Source organism: Phalaenopsis equestris, unplaced genomic scaffold (assembly GCF_001263595.1).
Source record: "Phalaenopsis equestris unplaced genomic scaffold, ASM126359v1 Scaffold000094, whole genome shotgun sequence".
NCBI classification, from domain to species: domain Eukaryota; kingdom Viridiplantae; phylum Streptophyta; class Magnoliopsida; order Asparagales; family Orchidaceae; genus Phalaenopsis; species Phalaenopsis equestris.
Genome location: NW_018164536.1, coordinates 4,061,765 through 4,088,539, shown reverse-complemented (window position 1 = coordinate 4,088,539; position 26,775 = coordinate 4,061,765). Strand labels below are relative to the sequence as shown.

At 36.6% G+C, this 26,775-nt stretch overlaps 1 protein-coding gene across 2 annotated transcripts in view; it reads left to right on the top strand.

The window, feature by feature from the left end:
• Nucleotides 1-20,954, top strand: part of LOC110020259 (L-ascorbate oxidase-like) — a 33,261-nt gene extending 12,307 nt beyond the window's left edge. Inside the window, exon 5 of one of the 2 annotated variants that reach the window (XM_020718298.1) lies at nt 19,697-20,954. In XM_020718298.1, coding sequence (XP_020573957.1) covers nt 19,697-20,647 — 951 coding nt within the window. In that variant the 3' untranslated portion in view covers nt 20,648-20,954. The remainder of the gene's footprint in view (nt 1-19,696) is intronic. The other variant, XM_020718297.1, reaches the window with a different exon arrangement.
• The last annotated feature ends 5,821 nt before the right edge of the window (nt 20,955-26,775 follow it).

Genomic DNA, 26,775 nt, shown 5'->3' with positions numbered 1-26,775 from the left:
TCTTTCCATAGTTTCCAATCCTTCTTTAACTGGTCCCATTTGTTCTTCATTTTCATTCGATCGTAATCTCTTCCAGTCATTTCTTTGAATTTAATCAAGATTTTTCGCCACCCTTCTTTATTAAAAAATGTAGTGGGTCTATTTCCCACCTCAACCTCCCTTACACATAAATCACAAAAGATCATAGTAACTTCTCTATCCCACATGGCTGATGTTCCAGCCTCTTTAGCTTTAGTCATTGAGTTCTGTCAGATTAATGGATAAGCACAAAATGTTTCTTTTCATGGCAAATAAATCACAAAACCAAAGAACAATTTATATATCAACCCTCTAAAAAATCACAAAGTAGTTTATATTTTTAGTTAGTGGACCAAATAACAGTTATCTATGTTCTAAAACTTGAATGGGTATTAATCTAGCTTTATAGCAAGTTCATGGGCTTACTCACAACCCTCACTACAAGCATGACCCAAAGTGGTGCTTGACATTAGTTTTCTACCTAACTCAGACAATAGTTTCATGCATTGATATGTTTTTCAAATGAACTTGCTGCATGGATTGACATTTATTGCTACACATATTACCTAAAAGTACAACTTTAGATGTCTGGCATGGTCTGCATTTGTGCTATACTCTACTAACATGCTTTTTCCTAATCATATAAAGCCTTTTAAAATATTAGGAAAACGAAGAAGATATGAACTTGCTGCATGGATTGACATTTATTCCTACAATTCATCTTTTTATATGGAAAACTTAAATCATCTTCATGGCATCTAAGCGATCTAACAAAATATTAGGAAAACGAAGAAGATATACCTGTAGCGAGGAAAACCAAAGAGGGCTACAGAAAAAATGAAGTAGGTGGAAAATGAGTGAAGCCCGAAGAACCACGTCGAGAAAGAAGCAGATCTGTGGATAGTTCCCGCTGCTGGACTCCGGCGATGGATTCTCCACTGCTCAATCCAGCGTCGAATGGAAAGCTTACGCGAGCGAACGGCCGGGGAGGGATCCTGCGTCGGTCGGCGTGCTGGCTGGGGGGGGGGGAAAAGCTCCTAAGCCGGGGCTCTCAACAGAGACGAGCGGCTGCGATCCGGGCGGCTTCAAAAGCTCAATGCGAGAGAACGGCTGTGAGCCGGGGATCTCAACAGAGACGAGAGAGCGAGCGAGAGCGAGGGCCCTAGGTCACGGGAGAGGCGAAGAGAGAGCGAGCGAGAGCGAGGGCCCTAGGTCACGGGAGAGGCGAAGAGAGAGCGAGCGAGAGCGAGGGCCCTAGGTCACGGGAGAGGCGAAGAAAAAAGAAGGACAAGTGCGTAAATTGAAATTGTAAAACGCGGATCGCGGGGGTCAGCCCGCGGTCCGCGTCTTTCACAATTTCGGAAACGCAATTTTCAATAATCTGGCGATAAGTGGGTACCAAACAGCGAGGCGGCGTTTTGAAAACGCCGCCCGCACTTATAAGTTGTCCCAAACGGGCTCTCACTCGACCAACGATTGAAGAGCTCGAAGCTATGGAGTTTTTGTTGAAGGGACGAAAAGCTGGATGGATCTATACATCCTCTATCTAGAGACGGCATAAATATCAGAAGATGTTACAGATTCAAGGTGTTTCAAGTTCAAGTCCGCATTGTACATGATGATCGAGGGAAAGCTATTTAGGCGGCCGATAACTTCTATATACATGAGATGCCTGAGAGAAGACGAAGCACAAGACGCCCTGAGGGAAGTTCACACCAGAGAATGTAGAAGTCGAAAGACTCTAGCTTATCGAGTGCAGAGACAGGACTACTTCTAGCCCACTCCTCAAGGACGCCAAAGAATTTTCTAAAAAATGAGAGCAGTGTCAAAATACGGGTCGCTACATCATTAGCCAACTCGCAAGCTTCAACCAATTTCGAACCCCTGGTTGTTCGCCACTTAGGTATTGGATAAAGTGGGTCATTTTCCCCCGTCTAAAGGCCAATATAAGTTCCTTTTGGTGGAAGTCGATTGCTTCTCCAAATAGATTGAAGCTAAAACACCCCCTCGGATCACCGCCGAAGTGATACGGAAGTTCATCTGGTTGGATAACATATGCAGATACTGGCTGCCCGCTAGTTATTATTACAGACAACAGAACATAGTTTTCGAACAGAAGCGTAAAAGAATTATGTGCGAGTCAGGGATCGATTTGAAGTTTGATTCAGTACATCACCCCCGAACAAATGGGCAAGCCAATGCGGCTAACAAGTCTATCCTGAATCACCTAAGGAAAAAGGTTGAAGGAGCCAAGAGAAACTGAGTGTGCTTGCTACCGTCGGGATTATGGGCGATTTGAATGACATTGTCATCAGCAATTGGCCAAAAATCGTTCATGTTAACTCATTGAATAGAAGTCATATTGTCGGTCGAATACAACCATCATAGTCAAAAGATCGTAACAGTTGCGTTGTTCACAGAGGAGAACCTGCCTGAATCGCAGGGAGCGAACATCAAGGGCACCATTTTGCTCTCAATCTGCCAGAGGAAAGACAAACTGATTGAATAGAAGTCATATTGTCGGTCGAATACAACCATCATAGTCAAAAGATCGTAACAGTTGCGTTGTTCACAGAGGAGAACCTGGCTGAATCGCAGGGAGCAAACATCAAGGGCACCATTTTGCTCTCAATCTGGCAGAGGAAAGACGAACTGATTCCACCCTTCAATAAGAAGTCAAAAGAAATCCACATCACAATCAAACAACCTTTAATACCGACCTGCCAAGATCACGTGATGAGGCAAAGATGCCAAACCTACTGAAGCGGTCGGTCACCGTTTCTCAATGCTCGGGGAACGCAACCTGATCGAAAACGCCGCAAGAGTTGTCTGGCTACCAATTCTAAAACACGTGGAAGGCGGGTACACCGAACGGAAAGGGAAAAATAAAATAAATAATCCCAATAGTCGATTATGACGGATCAATTAACTACTTGCACTACATTCTCATCACAAATCCAAGCCTCTAAAGTCGAAAAAGCCCCGGTCTCCGGAGATGATTTTTCGCTCACTAGCGACAAGATCCGCAAGAGAGTGTAGAGCAAATCATCCCGTAAACAAGTCCCGAAGGGTGGCCTTAGCAGATGATGACAAGATCCATAATTAGCAAAGGAAACAAACTCAGACGATGCCCATTCTTAAAAATTAACAATTGACCGACGAGAACGTCATATCCAAGGTTCGAGGTTTAGCTTTGAAGGTAATCGAGACACATGCTAGTGACAAGATCTGCGGCGGGTCAAAAAAGTTGCCTCAGACGCGAGTCTCCCCAGAGGCAACAACCCGACCGAATGGGATTAACGAACTATCTAGGTCGACCGGCTAACGCGGCAGATCAACTCACAGGATGAGCACGCAATTAATCAAGTCGCAATCGGTTTGAAATAAACAAAAACAAACAAGTTTTTCTAATATATCCAGGAAAAAATTACAAATGTCTTCCCTTTGATTCTTTAAAAAAATTAATAATAAAAACATTGCAAATTTTTCTTGACCTATCGTCGCCGCTCGAGTCGTCCTCCTCTTCAGAAGCTTCTTCCGACTTGTCCAAAATTAGGGTGGAGAACTCATCCGGATTAAAAATTTTGGGGTCAACGAGACCATGGTAGATGAACCTCTAGACGACGAAATCCACTCCGCTTCGGAGTTGTTTCGCCAGTCCTACCTTATTCACCTCCTCAATAATGGAAGAAGCAACCTTCCTTTTCAACTCCTCAACCTCTCACTTCAGAGCCTCTATAGTCGTGAGAAACTCTTAATGCCTCTTAAGAGCATTGCCAGATTTGAGCTGCAAGAGGTTTCGATCGTCACGCACCCTCCCTAGCTCTGCCTGCAAAGAGACAATGTTCTTCCGAGTCTCGCCCAGAGATCTTTACGAGGTGACCAGGGCTAGCCCTTGAAAATCAGCAGATGAAACCGATCCACACTTTGGCCAAGCTCTAGGCGATTAAGGACCCTTAAAGATTTTCGAGCTCCTCGAACCACAACTACACCAAAAGCGGGGGTATGTCTATGTTCTCGACCGTTTGGGGAAACCAATATCCGGATGTGTCCAAGAGGTGGAACTGCTCATTGGCACCGACCCACATCGACCCATCTCCTCTGTATAATGTATGTCACTCGAAGGTCTCCCTACTCCCTTTCAGCGACAAGGGAGGAGCATCTGCTCCTTCCCTCGTCGTCAGGCAGATTCTCCATTCGAAGGAGACGGGGGATGGTAGTCAGGAGACGAGGCCGCTTCCTCTGAGTTCAATACGGACATAACCGAAGAGATGGACCAACCGACCCTCGCCCGCTCAGATAGGGTGATGGATGAAGAACCACCAACTTGGGAACCCGATGGGACGGTTGTAACTGGTCGTGCATCGGTCAACACGACGAATTTAGAAGGGGTCGCAGCCTCGGCTTCTCCCCGAGTATCCTCCGAAGTAGATTCAATTTCTTCGCTCTTCCCTGGACCAATCAAACAGTTTTGGGAGATTATATTAACCTCACCGGCCATTGTGTTTTGGACAACTACTGTGGTTTCATATTTAGAAACTAAATTTTGCAGCCCTAGTATTGTTCTTCACAGATACCACCCCGCTAGAGGGGAAGTATAAGTCAGAACTGTGAGAAAGATTATCTGACGCTGGGAGCCGCTTTCATTTACTTTAATTTGCGGCCAGCTTCCCTCTCGCAGCCTTATCTCTTCTTGCCTCATCGAAGTCCATGAGGCACCACTGCTCTCCGGTCATCACCCTTTAACATTTGGGTGATCGTCGCCTCGATCGTATACTGCAGAACCGAAATGTGCCAGTCGGTTAGCATCATCTCGGCGATGTGCGTGTCCTCTGGAAGGGACTTCTTGCCTGTTGGCTCTGATGTTTGGTCAGGACATCCCAATCGTCGGAGCAGGAACCGACCAGAAACTATTTCCTCCAATCCTTTATCTTATTTTCAACTCCAAGGAGTTAGAGTTTCTTGCCCATGGAGACATGATGAAGCCCTCTTTGTCAACCTTGAGCATATAATAATAATTAAACAAGTTGATTGACCACGGGATGCTCTCTCGATGGCAAAAAAGAATTAAGGTCATTATCGCGGCTATGGAATTTGATATCACCTAGCTGGAATGACCTCGTATGTATTGAAGATGATCTGGAGCTCACCGCACAAGGGCAACCGGAGACCGTACTTTAACTGATCCAGATAGAAGACCAAATCCTTGCCCACGTTGTCTAATGTGCGTGTCGATCCTGTCATTGACCGAAGAACAATGTTGTCATCTAAGACATACCTCCTCTGTGACTACTCCACATCCCTTTCCATCAAAAACGAAGGATTGGAGGCCTTGCTAGAGCCGAAGAGGGTAGAAGAGTACTTGGGAGCCATGGCAAGAAGATGACCGAAAGACAAAAGGAAGAGATGGATCGAGAAGCACAAAGAAAGAAATCGAACAACGCAACGGATAAAAGCAATTCTTCAACCTATTTATAGGGTGAGTGCATGAAACGAAGTGTTACATAATGATAAGTGTCACACTAAACATCTTTTTAAAATTATTTGAATATTATTTTATTGCAACTAACATTATTACAGGCCTCGAATGAACTTTTTTATAAATGGATCCTCCAAGACTTTTTTCGAGACATACCCCTTCTGAATTAGCCGTCGGAGAACCAACTCCCCGCCTAACTTATTGTGATAAACCCAATCAGAGGCACGTTGGAACTGGACCAAGGCAATTGACTCACAGAATGCTCCTAGCTTACACCCTGCGCCCACCAACCCGCTGTGTAAAGTGGCGACCTCCATCCGTAGAGCCGCTACCTCTGCATCCGTAGTTGTCAGGCGAGCTGACAACTCCCACACAAGATCTACTGCCGAGCCTCCAGCCGCTTCCTCACAAGAACGGACAAAGGATTTGGTCCGATCTGCTTGCCGCCTCGTGAATCAGAGAGAAGGTTGTCACCACCCTGGTCGCTCCTATTGGGGGCCCATCATGGGCAAAGAGTCGGACAATTGGTGCCCCCTGAAGCGATTGTAGGTAGAAGCTCGGCATACTCGACTTGCAAACTGACCGCCAAAGTGAGTACGGACTCCACAACGTCTCTCAAAGGCTCGCCGTCTTCGCGACCCTCCTACCCGACCGATTCATTTGCATCCAAGATAATGTCATAGAGTTATTAAAAACTCGCCAATAATCAAAGAAAATTTTTACATACCTAAAAATCTGTCATTTCAAAAAGAGCTCTCAAGAACTCATCTCTCTCTTGCGACAAGGTACTTTCGTCTTTCTGAGGTGAAGGTCGGGAAGAACCATCGCTTGTCCCTCCCTCCAGCTTCTTTTCTCCGACCTCAATCCCTTCACCAAACGAGCCTCACTGACCCTCAGCAGTCGCGTTAATGTCGGGCCCGGACGCCATATTTTCCTAGGAAAGCCTTTTTGGCAGCTATCCCTCGGTGCCAAATGACGAGTCGACTAGATCGATCTCCACAGGTTTGGGCTTCGACCATTTATCTTTCTTTACAATCTTCTTCTTCTTTACAGGAGCAGAAACCTAATAGCCCGCCAAAGCCAGGAGTTCAGGATCCATCCCACTCGAACTCGCAACCTCGACCATGGGAGGCCTCAAATTGTTTGAGGATAGCTGGCACACTGGGCACGGAACCAAAGGGAAAATAATTTTTTTTATTGATTCTCTTGATTTTGGTGTCACTAATTATTTAATAATTTCTTTGTCCTTATCGTAATTGTCACTATCAAGGAGCAGAAAAACTCGGGAACTAATAATGTATGTGTTAAAATTGTCAGCACAAATCAAAAAGCGATCAGAAGACTAAGTATGATCACTCAACAATCAAAGCATTAAAATTCAAGGAGCTTGATCCAAACTGATCATCTGAAGACCACAACCCGATCGAGCCAATCGACCTTCAATACTGATGGATCTAGCTGACGAACTTCTTTACGGTTGCAACAGTCAAGGCTTTCTAAAAGGCCAACCAATCGCAACTAGTAGACTGATCTCCCTTAGCAAACGCGATCATCACACAACCGTTCGCTTCGGCCGACCAGGCCGAAGCACGTTGATCCGCCAATCATCGTCGTATTATATTCCAATTATAATGTAAATCTGATATTAATTAGCACATTAATTATATTAAAGGCGGTTTTCATAACTGTAGCCCCTTTCCATAACTATGTAAGCAGACTTCTATAAATAGGGAGTCTAACGGTGAATAGAGGGACTTATTCCCCCGATTCCTTTCCATAGAATTTTGCTTGCACTGATCCTCTCTGTGTCATTCTCCTTCATTCATCTCCAACTCTCGGGGTTTGCAAAAAACAATTTGGGATTCAACATATGGGATCGCGGCGTATGAAGCCCTTCAAAAGTCATGATTATCTCCTCTCTCTCTCTCTCTCATGCGACCAACTTGAAACCAAAAGCAGAAACTCCAGTTAAAGCCCCAATATACTTCGTCCTTGCCTCGCAAATCGAGCTTCGGTTCTCGTTTTCACAGCACCAGATGGGATCGTAGCTTACAAGTTATGAAATTACCACTTTCTCGCCTCCCTGTGTTTAGTAATTCAAGTTGAAGCCGACGCTAGATGCTCTCACAAAAGCCTCCCCTCTCCTAGTTTGCCTGCCTCGATCGCATAAAACTTGTCGAAAAAAATCATGACATGAATCATTTTGATCTTTGTGTAAGTGCTAGGGTGTCCTCTGAAAGCGGCGCGTTGTATAACCTAAATACAGTGAAAAGTGTGCAAGGGCTACTACACCGACGCCCGGGCATAATGTCAAATAAGCAAGAGTTCTCACATTACGGACGGATGCGGGTAAAGAAGTTAGTTCATAAAATTAATGAAATTAATATTATGATAGGATCTTGAAATATAGGTACTCTCAATGATATATTAATGCAATTAGTTGATATTATGATTCATACAAAGATTAATATCTTATATGTTCAAGAAACTAAATGGGTTGGAGAAAAGGCTAAGGAGATTGATAACTTAGGTTTTAAACTTTGGTATTCTGGTAAGAGCAGTGCTAGAAATGGTGCAGGTGTAATTATACATAAGAGTTTGAAAGATAATGTTGTAAAAATTAATAGTTGGAGATAGAATTATAGCCCATAAGATTATCATTGATACTAAGTTTTTTAATGTTATAAGAGTTTATGCTGCACAAGTAGGTTTAGATATAGGGTCTAAAGATAAATTCTAGAATGACTTCGAAGACTCATTACAAATGATACCTCTTGAATAAATTCTAGAATGACTTCGAAGACTCATTACAAATGATACCTCTTGAATAAATTCTAGAATGACTTCGAAGACTCATTACAAATGATACCTCTTGAAGAAAGAATTTTTATTGGAGGAAATTTAAATAGATATGTCAGTAAAGTGATAGAAGATTTCAGAAATATTCATGGTGGCTATGGTTTTGGAGTGACTAATGAAGAAGTTTGGGTTATTTTAAATTTTGTTTTAACGTATGATTTTGTTATTACTAATACTTCATTCAAGAAAAGAGATAATCATCTTATTACTTATAAGAATAGATCTAATAAAATATAAATTGATTTTTTTTTCTCAGAAGAAGAGATCATCGAGATTGTAAAAATTGTAAGATCATTCCAAGTGAGGATTTAAGTACCCAAAGTCATTTATTAGTTCTAAATTTTAATATGAAGAATTGTAAAATAAAGAATACTATGACTCATCATAGTAGAATTAGATGGGGGAACCTACAAATAAGATTATTTTTACGAGTAAAATTCAAGATTTTAAAATTTGAGATGTTCATAATGAAGCAAATGTTATGTGAGATAAAATAACAAACATTATTAAACAATTATTAAACAACATTATTAAACAAGTAGCAAAAGATGTACTTGAAGAAACAAAAAAAAATTTTTAAAATAAAATAGTTGAAGATGAAATAATAATGTGTAAGAAAAGATAAAATGTAAGAAGTTATGTTATAAAAATTGGTTTAAATATAAAAGCTTAGAGAAGTGGGAAAAATATCAAACAGCCCGCAGGGAATCTAAAAGAGAAATATGTGACACTAAAATTTCTATTTTTAATGATCTTTATAATAAATTTGATACTAAGAAGGGTAAAAAAATATGTATAAACTAGCCAAATAAAAAAAAAAAATTAAAGATTTAACTCAAGTAAAATATATTAAAAATGAAATCAAAAAATACTTTTCTTAGAAAAAGATATTCAACATAGGTGGATAACTTATTTTGATAAAATTTTTAATAAAGTTTCTGAAAAGATGATCGACCTTAGTGATCTTAATATCGTTAATAATAATAAAAAGTTTCATTTTTACCGTCGCATTAGTAAAAAAGAATTTGAGGAGACTTTAAAGAAAACCGAGAGTGGAAAGTTTGTAAAACCTGATGATATCCTAATTGAAGTAAGGAAATGTTTAGGAGATTTGAGAGTTTCTTGGCTTACTAAACTCTTTAATATTATTTTACAAACTAAAAAATGCCTGAGTGGAGGAAGAGTATTTTGATCCTCATTTTTAAGAATAAAGAAGATGCACAAGAGTGTGCAAATTATAGATGAATTAAGTTGATGTGTCATACTTTAAAATTATGGGAGAGGATAATTGAACATAGGTTAAGACGTATTACAAAGATTTCTCATAATCAATTTGGATTTATGGCACGTCTACTATGGAAGACATTTATTGAGAAGTTTAATGGAGAAGTTCAGAGATAATAAAGAGAATCTACATTTGATTTTTATTGATTTAGAAAAAGCTTACGATAAGGTTCCAAGAGATATCTTTTGGAGAGTTCTTGAGAAGAATGGTGTTGATATGACTTGTATTCAAGTCATTAAAGATATGTACTTGAGTTGTTACTTGTGTTCGAACTGAAGGAGGATTGACCAAATATTTCCCTATTTATGTTGGAATACATCAGGAATCGACTTGAAGCCCATATCTTTTTGCTTTAATTATGGATGGGCTTACTGGACATTTATGGGAGGATGTACCTTGGTGTATGTTTTTTGCTGATGATATCCTTTTTGTGGATAAGCCTAGAGAAAGAGTTCATGCAAATGTGAAAATAAAAAGTTCAATTATGGAGGTCTACATTAGAGTCTAAAGGCCTTCATTTGAGTAGAACTAAAACTGAATACATGGAACGTAATTTTAGTAGTAGTAGCTCTAGTGACAGAAGTGCAACTTTGGGTGATCAAATTATTAAAAGGTGTAAACGAATTAGATATCTCGGGTATGTTGTTCAAAGAGATGGTGATATAGGTGGGAAGGTTAATAGTAGAATTCAAGTAGGTTGGTTGAAGTAGAGGAATGCTTCGGGCATTTTGTGTGAAAGAAAAGTACCGCTTAGACTGCAAGGAAAATTTTATAAGATGGTGGTGAGACTTGCAATGCACTATGGTGCTGAAAGTTGGCATTTAAAAGAGAAGCATAATACTAAGTTAAGTATTGTCGAGATGAAAATGATTTGGTGGATGAGTGGCTTTACACTTAGAGACAAAATGCGAAATGAATATCCGTGATAGGGTTGGTGTAGCTCCTGTGACGAACAAAATTAGAGAAAGTCGTCTTAGATGGTTTGGTCACATTAAGCGTCGACCATCTTATGATCTGATTAGGAGAGTAGATGTTTTAGATTCGACTTACGTTAAAAAAGGCAAAGTAGACCTAGGAAGGCTTGGGCTTATTGAATAAAAAATGATCTTAATTTATTAGAACTAAATGAAAATATGACACTAATTAGGACGCAATGGAGAAAAATGATTCATGTAGTGATTCATGTAGCAATGATTCATGTAGCCGACCCCACGTAGTGGGATTAAAGCTTTGTTGTTGTTGTTGTTGTTTGAAATTTTTTTATAAAATTAAGGGATTTAAATACTTATTCTTGGAAACTAGAGTATATGTTCTTAGGAATTAAGTGTCGTTCAGGAAAAGTAAAATAAGATCGGAAAAATGCTTGCTTGTGATTTGATCATTTTTTCAAGTACATTGAAGACTTATAGCACATTTTAAGGCTGTGTGATAAATATTCTTTATCGCCGACAGCAGTGTCTCACGACACTGACCCAAAAGTTTTTTTTTTTTTTTTTTTTCCCCCTAATTTTAAGGCTTGTGATTTAATCATTCTTTCAAGGACCCCTCACAGTAGTTAACGTCGGGAGGCTACTAAAATTTTTTATAATCTTGGACTTGCAAAAAATGAATTAATTTAGGGGCTAAGCTTGATTTCAATGTGAAATAGAAAAAATTGAGGGCTAAGCTTGACTTATATATTATCATAAATTGGGGAGCTAAGTTGTACTTAAAGATTTGTATGGCCTGCAAAATTAGTTTGATCCTCCTCACAAGAACTGGAGTTAACGAGTTTAGTAATTTTTTAAATGAAAGTTCAAAATATATGATAAGAATTTATTAGTCTAAATCGCCTAGTCTGATCCTCTTCATCATGACTGGAGTTGGCAAGACTAATTTTCTAAAGATATCAAAATTGATAAATTTAAAATAAATTTCAACCATAAATATTTCAAATGTCCAAAATCTCTGATGATGACCAAGTTGATAGAAAATTTCAACTGAATGAGTCTATTTACAAAATTAGGCTTTGAATTCTATTTGAATAATATAAACCCAATCATATTTAAACAGGATAGAGTTGACAAGATTCATATACATTTCTGTGTCAATAATAAACCCAACTCTTTACAAGCAAAAAATTAAGTCGACAAGTTTCAAATAAAGCAATTAAATCCCTGATAAAGGTCGTGATGATTCAAGACTTCAACCGAAGTGGTCAACTTTCAAATCAAAATTCAAATCAAGTTATCAAAATGACAAATCAAGACATTCAAATTAAAGCTAATCACTTAAAGACTTAAAGTGGATAAATCAAAACATCCAAGTTAAAATCAATCACTTAAAATTTAAAAAAAATTTCATCCACCCTTAACAATAGTTTGTCAAGGGTGATAATTTTCTGATTGACTTCAGCTCAATTATCAATTGTATCACTATATTCACACTCAAAGCATTCTCATGGCATTAAAAACGCGGTATAAGTTCTCTGTCTGCCTGATTTTGCCCCCAAATGATACTACAAACTAGCGGTTACGACCAAAACCCACTGACTGGGTAGTTGCCGCCAAATCACAATTATATTATATTTATGACCGCAGCTCATATGTTCCCTAATGACTTTTTAACCTTTTGAGTTGCGAATTATAAGGGTATATTTGATTGGCCCAAAGCCTTACATCAGTAAGGTCAATTTAAATATATATGTTCCCTTAGATAAACATCTACCCCGGATCTACGAAAGTCACTTGAACAACAGAATCCATGATTGCTGACAAAGATTCTTCAGTCAGGTTGGGTCGACTACCTTCATTGATTAGTAGATTGAGGACCACGATGAGCCAAGACGACGGAACCATGGGATCTTGATCGGATTTATTATCATTCCTCACACCATCCGCTTTAAATTTGAAGTGATAGATTTTATAACTTAAAGACATATATTTGTTGCTACTATATGTTAAATATTTAATGATAAATGACTAACCTTAATCAAAAGTGCTCTCCTGTTATCAAAAGGGATAATTAACCGTAGAGGCTTTCGCTATATGGAAAACCTCGTACCCTATACTAAAAAGTCTTCACAAAATAAGGGTGCAATCTCTGAAAAGCGTCTTATCTACTATAACATCTGTCTTTTGAAAATTTAACCCTCAAAGCTCTAAAGAACAAAATAGAGACTATGGGGAGGTCGGAATTTTCAGAGTCCACAACCACCTTACCTATGCATGAAAAGGTGTATTTCACTTTTTTTTTAAGTTAAAATGGGTTAAAATGGTGGGGTGGTATTTTTTATGTGATATGAAATTTGTGGGTTGTATAAATGTAAAAATAAAAGTTTAGATGTTGATATGTAAATCGATAACAATTGGGTGTTATGCATGTAAGTGCCCCGAAAAAATATATGGGCTACATTTAAACTTACATCTTCCTCTAAAAAAAATGTATACATCATTATTCCTTAGAAATTCACAAAAATTGGCAATGTATTATCAATATATAATACTCAAGTACTAATCAAAGCAGAAAACAAAATTACATACGATTATATGATGATTATGATGTCCAAAATACTTATATTTTTTATCAATATACTCCCACTTAAAATATATATAATAGATCTAAGTTTAATATAAGGAAATTGAATAAGCATATAAACAAACATCAAAGAAGCATTCCATCAAATTATTACAAGCTAAATGCTAAGCACAGAGTAGAACACCAAAACTTCTTAAAGATTCTTGGAGAAAAAGTGAAGAAAGAGTAAAACTAATTCCACTCTTCTCACAAAACATTAAATGATCTTTGCTGCTCTAAATCCTCAAACAAAAAGAGACAAAATTCAAGAAGCAGAATCCAGTTGGACATGTCCTCACTCCTGCTCTAAGAAAATCCTAATTGCATTCCATAACTCTCATCCGGAATTTGTTTTTTTCTACAAAACAAGTTGCGTTAATTTAAATTGAAACTAACTCATCCAGATTTAGTTCCAGGAGATTTGGATATGAATAGCATGAGAGTTTTGCAATTTGCTAAACAGCACTAAGGTAAGTTACAATCTAACAATTTCTCTCATATTTCAAATCCTTCGTATCATCTAAGAACAAAGTGAATCATTAAGTCTAGTCAAATTATCAATTTTTTCTACTTGCAAAACAAGTCTCAAAAAAGGATCAAGAGCTGCCATAAACAAATCAAGGCCAAATACTGCCTAAAATTGAGAACAAGAATAACCTTGGTAGTCATCATATCTTCTGAACTTAGATTTCCCTATCAATACTTTTTTCTCAGATAAAGTGATAATAAACATCAATATTTTTGCTTCTCTTATGAAAAATCACAGTGCAAACCAAAGTGTTCAAATTAGCCTCTCGACTAAGTAGTTTCTTTAATATCTTCATAAAGTGTTATTTACTCTACCATACTAAAAAAAAAACTTAAAAGGTAAGCCTTCAATCTAATAGCACACCTGAAAGCTAAAGACATATCTAATGTAAAAAATCTTCATGCTAAGATCACTAACATAGTTTGATTAAAAAAATCCACAATACTGAATCTAAACCATCCCTATTAAACATTAAACCATAATATATCCTGCCTCTAAGTTGCCTTAAAATTCATTTCACTGCTTTTTGAGTAAGCTCGATTAGGTCTATCCATATATTACAACAACAACAAAAAGCCTTTATCGCACTAAGTGGGGTTGGCTACTTGAATCCTTTTTCTCTATTGTGACCTATTGAGGTCATATTTTCATTTAATTATAATAAATCAAGAACATTTTTTATACGATATGCTCCAGTGTTATTAGGTCTATCTCTATCTTTCATAACATAACTCAAATTTAAATATCTACTCTCCTAAGAGTGTCATCAGATGATCGATTTTTAATATGACCAAACCATCTAAGGCAACTTTGTCTAAACTTGTCTGCCGTTAGAGCAACTGTAACCCTTTCATGAATATATTTGTTTCGCATTTTTTCTTTAAGTGTAAAGACACTCATTCGCCTAAACATCGTATCTCAATAACACTTAAATTTTATGCTTTTTTTTCACATGCCAAGAATCTAGACCATAAAGCATTGCAGGTCTAAAAAAACAAAAACCTGCAATGGCTGAATGTAAGGTCTATCCATATATTGAATCACAAAATTAACATAGCATACCCAATAGCACTAATACTGGACATTCGAGTGATATATTTCTCTCCTTGTGACTACGGAGCAACAACCAAATGAAAACTACTAGCAAGCTAACAAGTGTTATAGTTTGCAAGCCAAATCTTCCTTTTGTCTTCCCAGCATATCTTTATTGTGCCAGAAATATAGTGCAAGTATATATATATATTTTAAATTTTATTTCTGACTATCCCAAAAAACTTCTTATTAGCAATAAAATCTTTCATCTCAAATATTGCACATAAATCAGCTTTCATTTTCTAGATCTAGGCTATATCTCTACTATAATCAACATATCATTAACATACAATAGAAAATATACAAGATCTATTTGTCAACTATTTGCTATACACAACTATAAAATGGGCTTCTCATAAACTCATGATGGATTATGATATTGTCAAACCTAAACCATTGCTTGATGAGTTGCCCCTCAAACAAATCACTATTGAGAAAAGTTATTTCAAATCCAATTGTTCAACACAACAACCTTTGACAATGTATTGTGAAAAAAGTAATACATGGTAAAAAATTCTCTTTAAATTTCATACCTTCTTTCAGATTGCAGCCCTTTTGCATAAAAGCAGGCTTTGTATCAAATTATGTCTTCACCATGAACTCCTTTTTTTTAACCATTAGCTCCTTCGCAATTGAAGATCTGTTTATAGCCAACAATTATTTTTTTTTCAAGTTAAAATAAATCCCAACAGTTATTCTTCTACAAAGACCTTTGGTCCGCACAATTTCGATTCTCCAACATTGTCAGCTTCCTAACCAGTTAGTTGATTACTTTTGATCACAACAACTCTAAAACACTTATAGCATAAGCAACCATATAGGTACAAGAGGAATCCTCATAATGAAATCTCTAAGGTGCTATAATATGCTTTTTAACCTTATAAGAAGCAATATGTTATTTTGGCTATGGTATGTTACCTCTTCCTCGGTTAGGTAAAATAAGCTACTATGATGAGCTATCATTTGATTGTTGCTCAATCTCAAATTTGACATCTACATTTTGACCTCCTAAAACATCAATCTACACAAACTTCTAGCTCATTAAACTTGTCATCCGTACCAATTAAAATTCCAAGTGACTGGCATCAAAACACCTTATATCCTTTTAACTCATCTACATACCAAAAAATTTTATGCTTTATAAAACTTGAGTATAGTTTATCCTCCTTAGCGTTAGCATAAATAGTTCAATCAAAGACCATTAGAAAATAATAATGACCATTCACTAAAAATCATGCAGTTTTAATAGGGTTTGACAACAAAATTGTACTCGAACGAACAACAACAAGCCTTTATCCCACTAAGTGGGGTCGGCTACGTGAATCCTTTTTTCTACATTGTGTCCTACTAAGTGTCAAATTTTCATTTAATTTTAATAAATTAAATAATTTTTTATACAACTACCCAAGTCTTTTTAGGCATATCTCTATCTTTCTTAACATAAGTCGGATCTAAAACATCTACACTCCTAATCAGATTATCGAATGGTGAACGTTTAATGTGACCAAGCCATCTAAGACAACTCTCTCTAATCTTATATGCCACTGGAGCTACACCAGCCCTTTCACGGATATTCATTTTGCATTTTGTCTCTAAGTGTCGAGTCACTCATCCACTTAAGCAATCTCATCTCCGTAACACATACCTTAGTTTAATGCTTTTCTTTTAGAGGCCAACAATCTGTGCCATGAAGCATTTCAAGTCTCACCACCATCTTGTAAAATTTTCCTTTAAGTCTAAACAGTACCTTTCTATCTCACAATAAGTCGATGCATGCCTCCACCTCAACAATCCAACTTGAATTCTACTAAAAACAACCCCATCTATATCACCATCACTTTAAACAATAGACCCCAGATATCTAAAACATTCACCCCTTGTAATTATTTGATCACCCACTATGGCAACTCTGCCACTACATCCACTAATAGTAAAATTATATTCCATTTATTCAATTTCAAATATACTAAAACGAAGGCCTTTAGACTCTAATTTAGACCTCCATAACTCATTTTTTTTCCAAAATTGAGCCTCACCCTTATGATCCTACCCACTAAAGTCTTATGTTTGACAATGTAATCCTTTTGACAAAAGATCTCAAACTCAACAAAATAAACTTCTAAGCTTTTTTTTAATCCTCATTTGTTCTTTTATTACTTCTCAATATGTCTTTCACTTTCCAAAATATATCTTTTTAACTTGAGCATAAGAAACTCGTGCCTAACTTAGTTTAAGGATGCATCAAAACCCACATTTTAGTCTAAAACTGTAGGGCACAATAAGTCAAAAGGAATACAGTTTATAGTACTCTTGGTTCTATGCACTCCAATAGAAAACTTTAATTTATGATGCTTAACATAAAAACAAAAAGGATAGAGCTTTAAAACTCTAATCTTCTAACCAAAAGGCAAGCCTCACTTGCTCAACTCATTTACGGCTCGCTCTGACATATGCCCAAGCCATATATGACATCATCTATATGTCCACAGAAATAAGCCCTCAACTAGGCTTTTGTTCCTTACACATACTTCAACTCTTCTGATAGAAAAGCATACTTCACCTTTATCATGAAAATAATGTCATTTTCATATAGCAAAATAGAGAAAATGTGCTTGTTAATGAATGATGGAATGCATAGTAAGATCCAAGCTCTAATACCATTTTCAATATTTATATCCATACTTGCTAGATCCAACAATAACCTTTTTGTATGCATCTAAATGCTTTTGCAATGATGTGTCATCTTTCATGTTAAATACAAGCAAATTCTACTTCAGATAGAGAAGGATGGAAATGGCCTAATCTTTTAAGAAGATTCCCATACATGTACGATACTTTGATCAACCACATCTCAAACAGGAATGAAAAAAGAGGGCTTTCTAATCCATCTCTACATCCATGATATTAGGGAATCATTCACTTCAAAAATATGACAAAACTAACTCTCTTTGGACAAAGATACTCTCATCTACATCATCAAGATCTTGCAATCATTTTTCCAAAAAAATTTCACAAACTCATAATTTGTATTGCTGATAGAAAGTTTTGATGAGACCATCTCCTTGATTCAAAATGGCTAAATTTTTTATACCATGTTGTTGTATAGAACTGACCAAAGCATCAATTTAAGATTGCCAAAAAGAGCAATTGAATTAACCTATAAGAAATAGAACTAACACCATACATATAACTATGATATGAAAATAAGAATACAATTAAAAATATAAGAGCATCATGATTTAATTGGTTAAATTAAGAATGACATACAAATATAGGGCCAGGAGGCACAAATAAATCCATTATCAAATGTATGGAGAAGTATAAAATAAGAAAAGAAACGAAGTATAACAAATCCTCTTCTCACAGAACTAACAAGGAGAATAATATAGAACTCACTAAATGTGGAGAAAAGCAAAGCTTGAGAAAAGAACTTGATTAAAGATCTCCTTTCTCCCTCTGAAAATGTGCAAGAAACTGCAACCACAAACTCCCCACGGCTCATGACATCTTAGAGCTAGCGCTCATTTTTTTGAGCAGAGAAAATAAAGTTGAAATCACTTAACCGCTGCTAAACCCATCCAGATTTGATTATGGGAGTTTATGATTAGGAATATTTCTTTGACTTTTGTAATTTAACCATTGAGGTTTGATATAATCCAACACAAATAATCATAAAAGATGGATAGTTGCATGAATATCAAATTGTTATCAGTTTGTTCACAGTGGTGCTACGAAGGGAAAAAAAATTGTAAGAAAATATTAAATGATGATATGAAACTAAGCACGGGAATGAATATTTTTGGGAAATTAATTCATATGACTCCAGAAAAATCCAAAATAGAGGTAACAGATGATTTAATGCAAGCTCAATTTGCTTTTCTAAAATAACCGGCTACATTTATTCGTTGAATTTAACAAGTATTAAGTCAACATTTTCCACTTCAACCTATCTACTATTTATGTCATAAAAAATGTTAACAGTTCATGTTTCCTGTAGAAGTCTTAGTAAATAAATTTGATCTTGAATAAAGAAAACCTGAATAACAGAAAGAAAGGGGTGGAATCCTAGTAGTATATACATGTCACTTTATTTGAGAATCTGGTATGGATATCAGATCGAGGCTTTCGGGCTTTAATTAGGAGAAAAGTGTCAAAATAGCCCCAACACTTTGTAAAGACCCATTTTAATCCTACAGTTTATAAAATTGTCAGATTAAACCCCAGAATTTTTTAATGAGGCTAAAATAATCATCTTTAGGGACTATTTCAGCCAAAAAATGAAAAAAAGGTCTAGGGACTAATTCGGCATTTTTGTGGACTCTGGGATTAAAATAAGCCCATGTAAATAGTCGGGGGACCATTTTTGCACGCTACTCTTTTAATTAATATGCATATAAACATAACATAAAAAAGATGAGTAAATCATCCTTGCATGCCAACATGAGGGAAAGAAATAGACAAAGTCATCAGGAGATTTTAGAATATTTCAAGCGATGAAACAGAAGTCGGAAAAAAAGTATATGGTCTATTTGCCTAACAGCTAGGAATCATTTTCCAAACAAAATAGGTTGGACAGTAGCTAGCTAGCTTCTCAAGTGAATTTCTTAAGTGAACTATTTCATATAAAAAGTAAGCATAGATAGGCGCAGCTAGATGCTCATAATTCATGAAGAAAATGAATTATAAAACAATTTCCGTAACAAAAATTTCATTTGTCACGTATTATTCTGTGTTATTAGTCAGTATTGGTAATTTTACTAGATTGATAAGCTCAAATTTGCAGCAATTCCTATATATTCACACACAGCTTAGACATTAAAACTATCTCTGGAAGTTCTACTCATTAACATTCATCTACTAAGCCACATTTATTCCACAGAATCACAACTTAACAGTGGTTGAAGCAGATGGTAACTATGTGAAACCATTCAACGTGAACGACATGGACGTCTACTCGGGCGAAACTTACTCCATCCTCATCAGAACCGATCAAAATTCATCTTTAAACTACTGGATCTCGATTGGTATTAGAGGAAGACTTCCAAAAACCCAACAAGCTCTAGCCATCTTAAACTACCATCCTAACTCCCTCTCAATGTTACCCTCTTCCAACCCTCCTGTCACGCCACAATGGAATGATTATACACATAGCAAAGCATTTTACTACCAAATACTAGCAATGCATGGCACGCCGACGCCTCCACCCAATTCTGACAGAATGATTTCCCTCCTTAACACCCAGAACAAAATTGACGGATATATTAAATGGTCGATCAACAATGTCTCGTTGGCTCTTCCGCCAATACCGTACCTTGGATCGATGAGGTATAGCTTGAAGAACATTGGAAAGCCGCCGGAGAATTTCTTGGAAGACTACGACGTGATGAAGCCCCCTATTAATCCAAACACAACAAAAGGAAGCAGTGTTTACAAAATCGAGTTCAACAACACTATCGATGTAGTGCTTCAGAACACGAATGCTTTGTCCGGGAATGTGAGCGAGATACATCCATGGCACCTGCACGGGCATGACTTTTGGGTCCTCGGTCACGGTGATGGAAAGTTTAGAAAAAACGACACATCTAAGTTTAATCTCAGGAATCCGCCGCTGAGGAATACAGTTGTGATTTTTCCCTATGGATGGACGGCAATAAGATTTGTTGCAAACAATCCTGGAGTTTGGGCATTTCACTGCCACATAGAGCCACATTTGCACATGGGTATGGGCATAATTTTGGCTGAAGGAGTTGAACTCATAAGTAAAGTGCCGAATGAAGCGCTTGCTTGTGATATTACAGGACAGTTGCTGACGAAAAACAAACCTCATTGAAGAAGATAAGGATGTTCATAATTGGATGTAAATAAAAGGAGGGTTTAAGGGTGTGGTTTGCGAACTCGGCGGTGATTATGGAAAGTAAATGGGATTTTGAGGCTTTGTTTCTTTACTTATCAGTTTAATGCAGGAAGTATATGAAACATGATATAAAGCATGGCATGTCTTGTGTTAGAAAGTATACGTCCAATTTGATTCATTTTGAGTGCTTAGATGGTTGGATTTAATTTTTAAAAGTAAGCTGGAGTGTTTTAAGTTGAAACTAAATGGAATGAGTTCTTTCAAAAAGGTGGAAAATGAGAGGGCAAAAAAATCACTTTCAAATTTGGTTTTTTACTCTTCCCAACAGCTCAAAATATTTAATGAGAAGATGGTCAAGAATATTACTTATAATAATAATAATAATAATAATAATAATATAATAAGAATTTGAAGGTCATAAAAACGAACCTCATTGCAATTCAAACAAAAATAAAAATAAAGTTCACAAAAACTAAGTTACTACAGAAACAAATAAATATTAAAAAGAAACTTCAATGTGACTCACTTTTGCACCTACAAATTACTCGAGTGAAATAAATTGAATTTAGAAAGAAACAAGCAACAGAGAAAAGAGAGCTAATAGTAGATATTATATGCAGGGCCTTTTATTTAAACTAATCTTTCAAATGAATGGAAATTGTTGAAGTTGAAGATTGGACAAAAAGACTAGCATTTTTGAGTTTGGTTCAGGCAGTGATTGTGAGAATGAAAATATATTTTGTTCATTTTATTTTTTTCTTCACAAATTAATGTATAACATACAAATTGTAGCATGCAAAATTATTATCAATTAGATTGCAACAGATAAGATCTTTTGTTTTCTAATTTTGGCCCACTTCAAGTAGTGAAAGTTAGGGGAACCACTTTTGAGAAATTTGCTTAATTTTATCAGGTAAGAAATACTTCATTTTTTTTTTTTTTTGGTTATGAAGAAACCCTGAAACAAGTATCTACAAATAGAGGCACTCGACGATAGTCTAAAATGGATATAAGCATCATATATAGATATATACACATCCACAAATGAATTCACATAAATAGAAGTACATACATGTGTGTATACATGGATTATTTGTTGTATGATACATTTTTGTAGATTGTAAGAATGGATTTATGCCCTAAACAAAATATACTGCGTTATATACGAAATTTATAACAATAAAATAAAAAGTTAGGACATTAATGAAAAACTTTTTATATATATATTAATATAGTTAATATAATGGATAATTCAAAGTATAATTTATTATTTAATAAACTATAAAATACATTTTACATCATTTTATAATTGCGATGCATACTATAATATATTGTATAATGAATTAGAATGGGATGAGTCAAATGATGAGGATGGTTCATATAACATAAAATTTATAAAATCAAGTTTGTATGCATGTACATGTGTGAGCGTGTGTATCTCGTGCTAGGACTTTACAGTGCGAATGAGGCAAGAGTATCATATTTAGTCGCCTTCAATTGACTTCTACGCAAATAGCTAGAGATTAAATGGCTAAAACCCTTATACATGACTTCCAAGAGAAAGGAGTCACTTCTCAATTCTCTCGACTACCAAACAACTAAAACAGTCTTACTTTGCTCATCTGAATCATCTCTCACTTTTGACTTTCTATTATGTGCAACCAAACAAGTTCCAGGCCGCATTCTTTCCTTTAAAGTGACTTGAAATAGTTGAAATTGATGTACTTATATAACTAACTATTCAAACATTTATATTTTAAAATCTAACAATAAATTGTAGGCTAAATGTTGAGGTGCTACAAAATTAACAACATATCTCTTCAGTGAAATTCAAATTGAGGAGAAAAGTATAAACCCGACAAAGCCAAAATGAGTCAACCATCAAGCATCACTAAGGGAATAGAGCAACCACCAAAATTTTCAATACAAGTTTGCACAATCAAATGTTTTTAAAATTCATTAATAATCATGCATGGTTACAGTGTCTAGCATTAATAATCACTTTTAGCTAAAATGGGAAACATTTTAACCAATTAAAATCCATCGAATCGATATCTAAGCTTCTATTATCTAGCTACAACATTATGAAAGAAGTGGCTATAGGAGAAAAAAAATGGCATTCTAAATAGTGTATATTTTGACTAGCCCTAAATAAAAAGCGATAACCCTCAATATTTGCAGATCTCTTGATTGATTGGGGCAATTCAAATCTGATTGGACCATGTTTATGGCTTATTTTTATTGGTTTGGAACCATCCAAACATTCCAATGGATAGAGGTGGTTAACGATGCAAGAGGGGAAATGAAATTCGAGTTTTCATTATATATTTCAAGCTTGAATTTCGAGTGATTATTCTTCCATTGTGCAATTTTTATGCAACTGATTGCCAAGGAATTATTTTTCATGATTTACATTTTTTTTTTAAGCTCAATTTGCTCAATTTGTGCTACATCAATAGTTTCTCAAGGTTTGCTCATTAAATCACGTCTTAATGATCCTAAACCCTAAGAGGATCTACAGGAACGCCAAAGGTCCAAAACTTAGCCCAAACTTAGGCATAATTGACATACCTAAGCCCTAACCAAAAGCAATCAGTTAACACAAAAAAATAGATTTGAAACGTAGGAACCTTAGAGGGACAACTCAGCCTCCCATGGACCAATGATGCCCTTAGTTATGAAAAACAACCATCTTAAATTCTCGAAACAAACCACTCTCAACGTGAACTATTTGTCATCCAATCCTTCTCTCTATGAGACGGCCAAAACCCAATTTTTCTAGACACCAATTGCTTGGTGCCAACCCATCTAAATAATAATAGTTTAGCACCCCTTCGTCTTGAGTTCTTGTCACTATCATTTTACTTAATGCATACCATCAAATTCTCCTTCTTAGAACATATTATCGACTTTCCTTCTCAAGACCTATTATCAATTTTACCTATTAGTACCAATGGAACAGACAACTCACTAATGAGGCTCACTTTGTATCACATCAACTTAATTACTTGGAATCCATGTCCTTGTTTACAAAATCTTGATGCCTAAGGACAACCTCCTATTTACCTAAGGCCTTAAAAATGAGCAACAAGCTACAGGTTCTTCCTAAATTCGCCTCAATCACCCCATCATTATCAAAAGAGGGTAAACACCACTTAGCAAGAAAGCATAAACTCTATTTTGGATTCTCCTATTGAAGCTAAAAGAGGAAAGGAGGCGAACCAAGAGAGTATTTTGGACATAGATTTCATCTTGTTTCAAAATTTTCAATTCAAATCCGTACTCTTTAACATCTTATTCTCCTATCAACAACCCCTCCCTCCTCTTAGATCACTTTTACTCAAAATCTCTTTTTTTTTTTCTCCCCTTGAAGGTAGAGTTGACACTTCCTCTCTCCCCTAAAGAGGATTAAAAAGTTCAAGGCACACTGTCGGCGGGGAAAAAGTGTGGGGATGGTTTGTTTGTGGTTTGGGGGAGTTGTCCGTAAGAAGCTGTCGGTCACCGGAATTGAAATCTCGTTACCCGCCTCGGAAGGACGTATATGTTTAAGTTTAGAAAATCAAACTGACCCCATATTTTTCATAGTTTAAAAGAATGAGCGCTTTACCTCAAATCCTGTATCTATCCCGAGGGATAAACACAAGACTTGAGGATGAGGCTCGATCAGGTAAACTAAGATATATATGACGTTCGTTTAGTCTGCGAAACCGTTTTATTTGCCGACAAATTCCCCTATTTAATATGAAAAATTAAATAGGATTTATTTTAAGTTGGGTTCGGAAAAGCTTCCTATAAGGGCAAGCCCATATAGTTAATTACATCTTAAATGAACGAAGTCACTTAGGAAGAGCCTTGATAAAAATCAGAGAATACTATCTTCAAAGAGATCAAAAGGATATGACTTTTCAACAAAATTGGACAAAGAGGTGTGCAAAGGGGACTTGTACAAACTTGGAATATTAATTACAAGATCCAAAAGAACAAGAACTAGGGGATGCCACAGATCCAGAGGAGATCATCGGTGGCTTCCCAATCTACCCTATGATTTGGCTTCAGTTTCGGAGAGAAATATTCAGATGTTTCATCCTGCCAATTTTATTTAATTGGGGTTTACATTCGTGTGAAACGATCGCACAAATAGCCTGGAAGATGTGAGGATTTAGGTCGTAACGAACGACAACCTCAGAATCCTAAAACGAGTTAGAGTTTAGATCATACAGCAGAGCCATACGAATACCTAACGAAAAGGTTGAGGATTTATGTTGCGCTAGGCGAACAACCTCGCAACCCTGTTTAGCTGGGAGAGACATGTTCTGCTGTTGAAGATGGCCGTGCTGCCCACCGCGCTAACTCCAAGCTCCTTGTCGTAATGAGTTTAAGTTTTATAGGGTATCCAGTTATGATGTCAAATCAAACGACCTCATGGTGATAGTCCTCTAAACATCCTATATGAAAAGAATGCATGCTTAAGGCTATACATGGTGATAGACCTCATGGTGCAGTACAGGGCAAGCAGTAGAAAGCACAATAAAAGAAACAATGTACATGTCATACATGACAATAGCAGGTATAGTAAAAGGGACAGTATAACATGCTTTATAGAGTGGTAGCAAGTACAGTAGAATGAACAGTGTAACATGTTTTACAGAATAATAGCGGGTAGAAACAGGAATAATATAACATGCTGTACAGAACAGTAGCAGGTAGGAACAGGAATAGAATAACCTGCTATACAGGACAGTAGCAGGTATAAACAGGAATAAAATAACATTCTGTAAATGTAAAACGAACTTGTACGCCCGTGGGGTCCACTGATTCTTAAATATAGCAAGCTGAAATATATTGCAAAAAGCGAAGTCTGGAAGAAAAGCTGTCCGAGAAATCCGAAGAAAAGTGTAACGACGACTCATGACCGAAAACTCGAGAAAATCAACGAGAAAAGACTCAAGTAAACCTCTTCAAAAATCTCGAGAAAATCTTAAAAAAAAAAAGAAACACAAGTGCTCTGTCCAAAGCTTCGATAAAACAAAAGGTTCGGGTAAGGGGGACCGCAAGCACTTGTGTAGGGCTAGGCTCAGCTATATATATATATTCGAGGGTCCACGAAGGCTACTCGGTCACCCGAATGTATAGAACCCGTCACTCGTCTAGAAGTGTGCCCTGAACCTCACCTAGAGGGCTACTTCCCAGCCTAAACAGGTATTCGTCAGGTGGACAATCAATTTTAAAATGTATTTTTAAAATTTATGTTTTTGACGTGCACACAAATTTTAAACATGCAAAGAAGAGTTATCAATTTTTGTTTCGTAGAAAAGTATGTTTTTGCTTGAAAATAGTTTATTAAAACTTATTATATTTTTTTTTAGAAATTTTCATTGTCCACGAGTCGATTACATTGTCGGGTGTGGGGCTGCCAATCATCTGAGGGTAGACTTATGTCGGTGAAGGATATCGTATCCTATTGTTCATCAAATGCATGGATCTTGATATTATAGGATAGGACATCTTTCTGCTCTATCTTCAGCTTATTTTTATCATCAACACCCTACGCCCCAAAACAAACTACTTACGACCTTGCTTGATGGTTTCACGTATAACAAAAGGTTATACGTGGACACTTGTGCATCGGACATAAGCATCGAAAACTGAACCAAGAAACAAGGAAAGAAAAGAACAAAAATGGGGTGAGAGAGAGAAGATACTGATCCATCTAAAACACCGAAAAGGTGAATGGTTCAGCTCTCAAAAAAAACTCCTATCGAAAAGACCTGGAAAAGTAGAGCCCGAGGTCTTTCCTAACAAACATAAAATGTCACTTTGCGCTGATTTTTCAAACCCCAAAGACGTAGGATTAATCAAATCAACCGAATGCTCTCCCAAATAAAGCTTGCAAATCTTCCCAAAATCGCAAAGTTGATATCAAAATCTTCCAACCTCCAAATTAATCCATAGCCTCACATATCAAATAAGCATAAAATCTTCCCATAAAACCAAAATAAATGCTCACGATCGGGGTTACTACAAAGAGATGAACAGTAGGTAAGGCTCTCGGCCAGGGCAACAAAAAGGAAAGGGGGGAGCTATTAAAGCTCACGGCTAAAGAA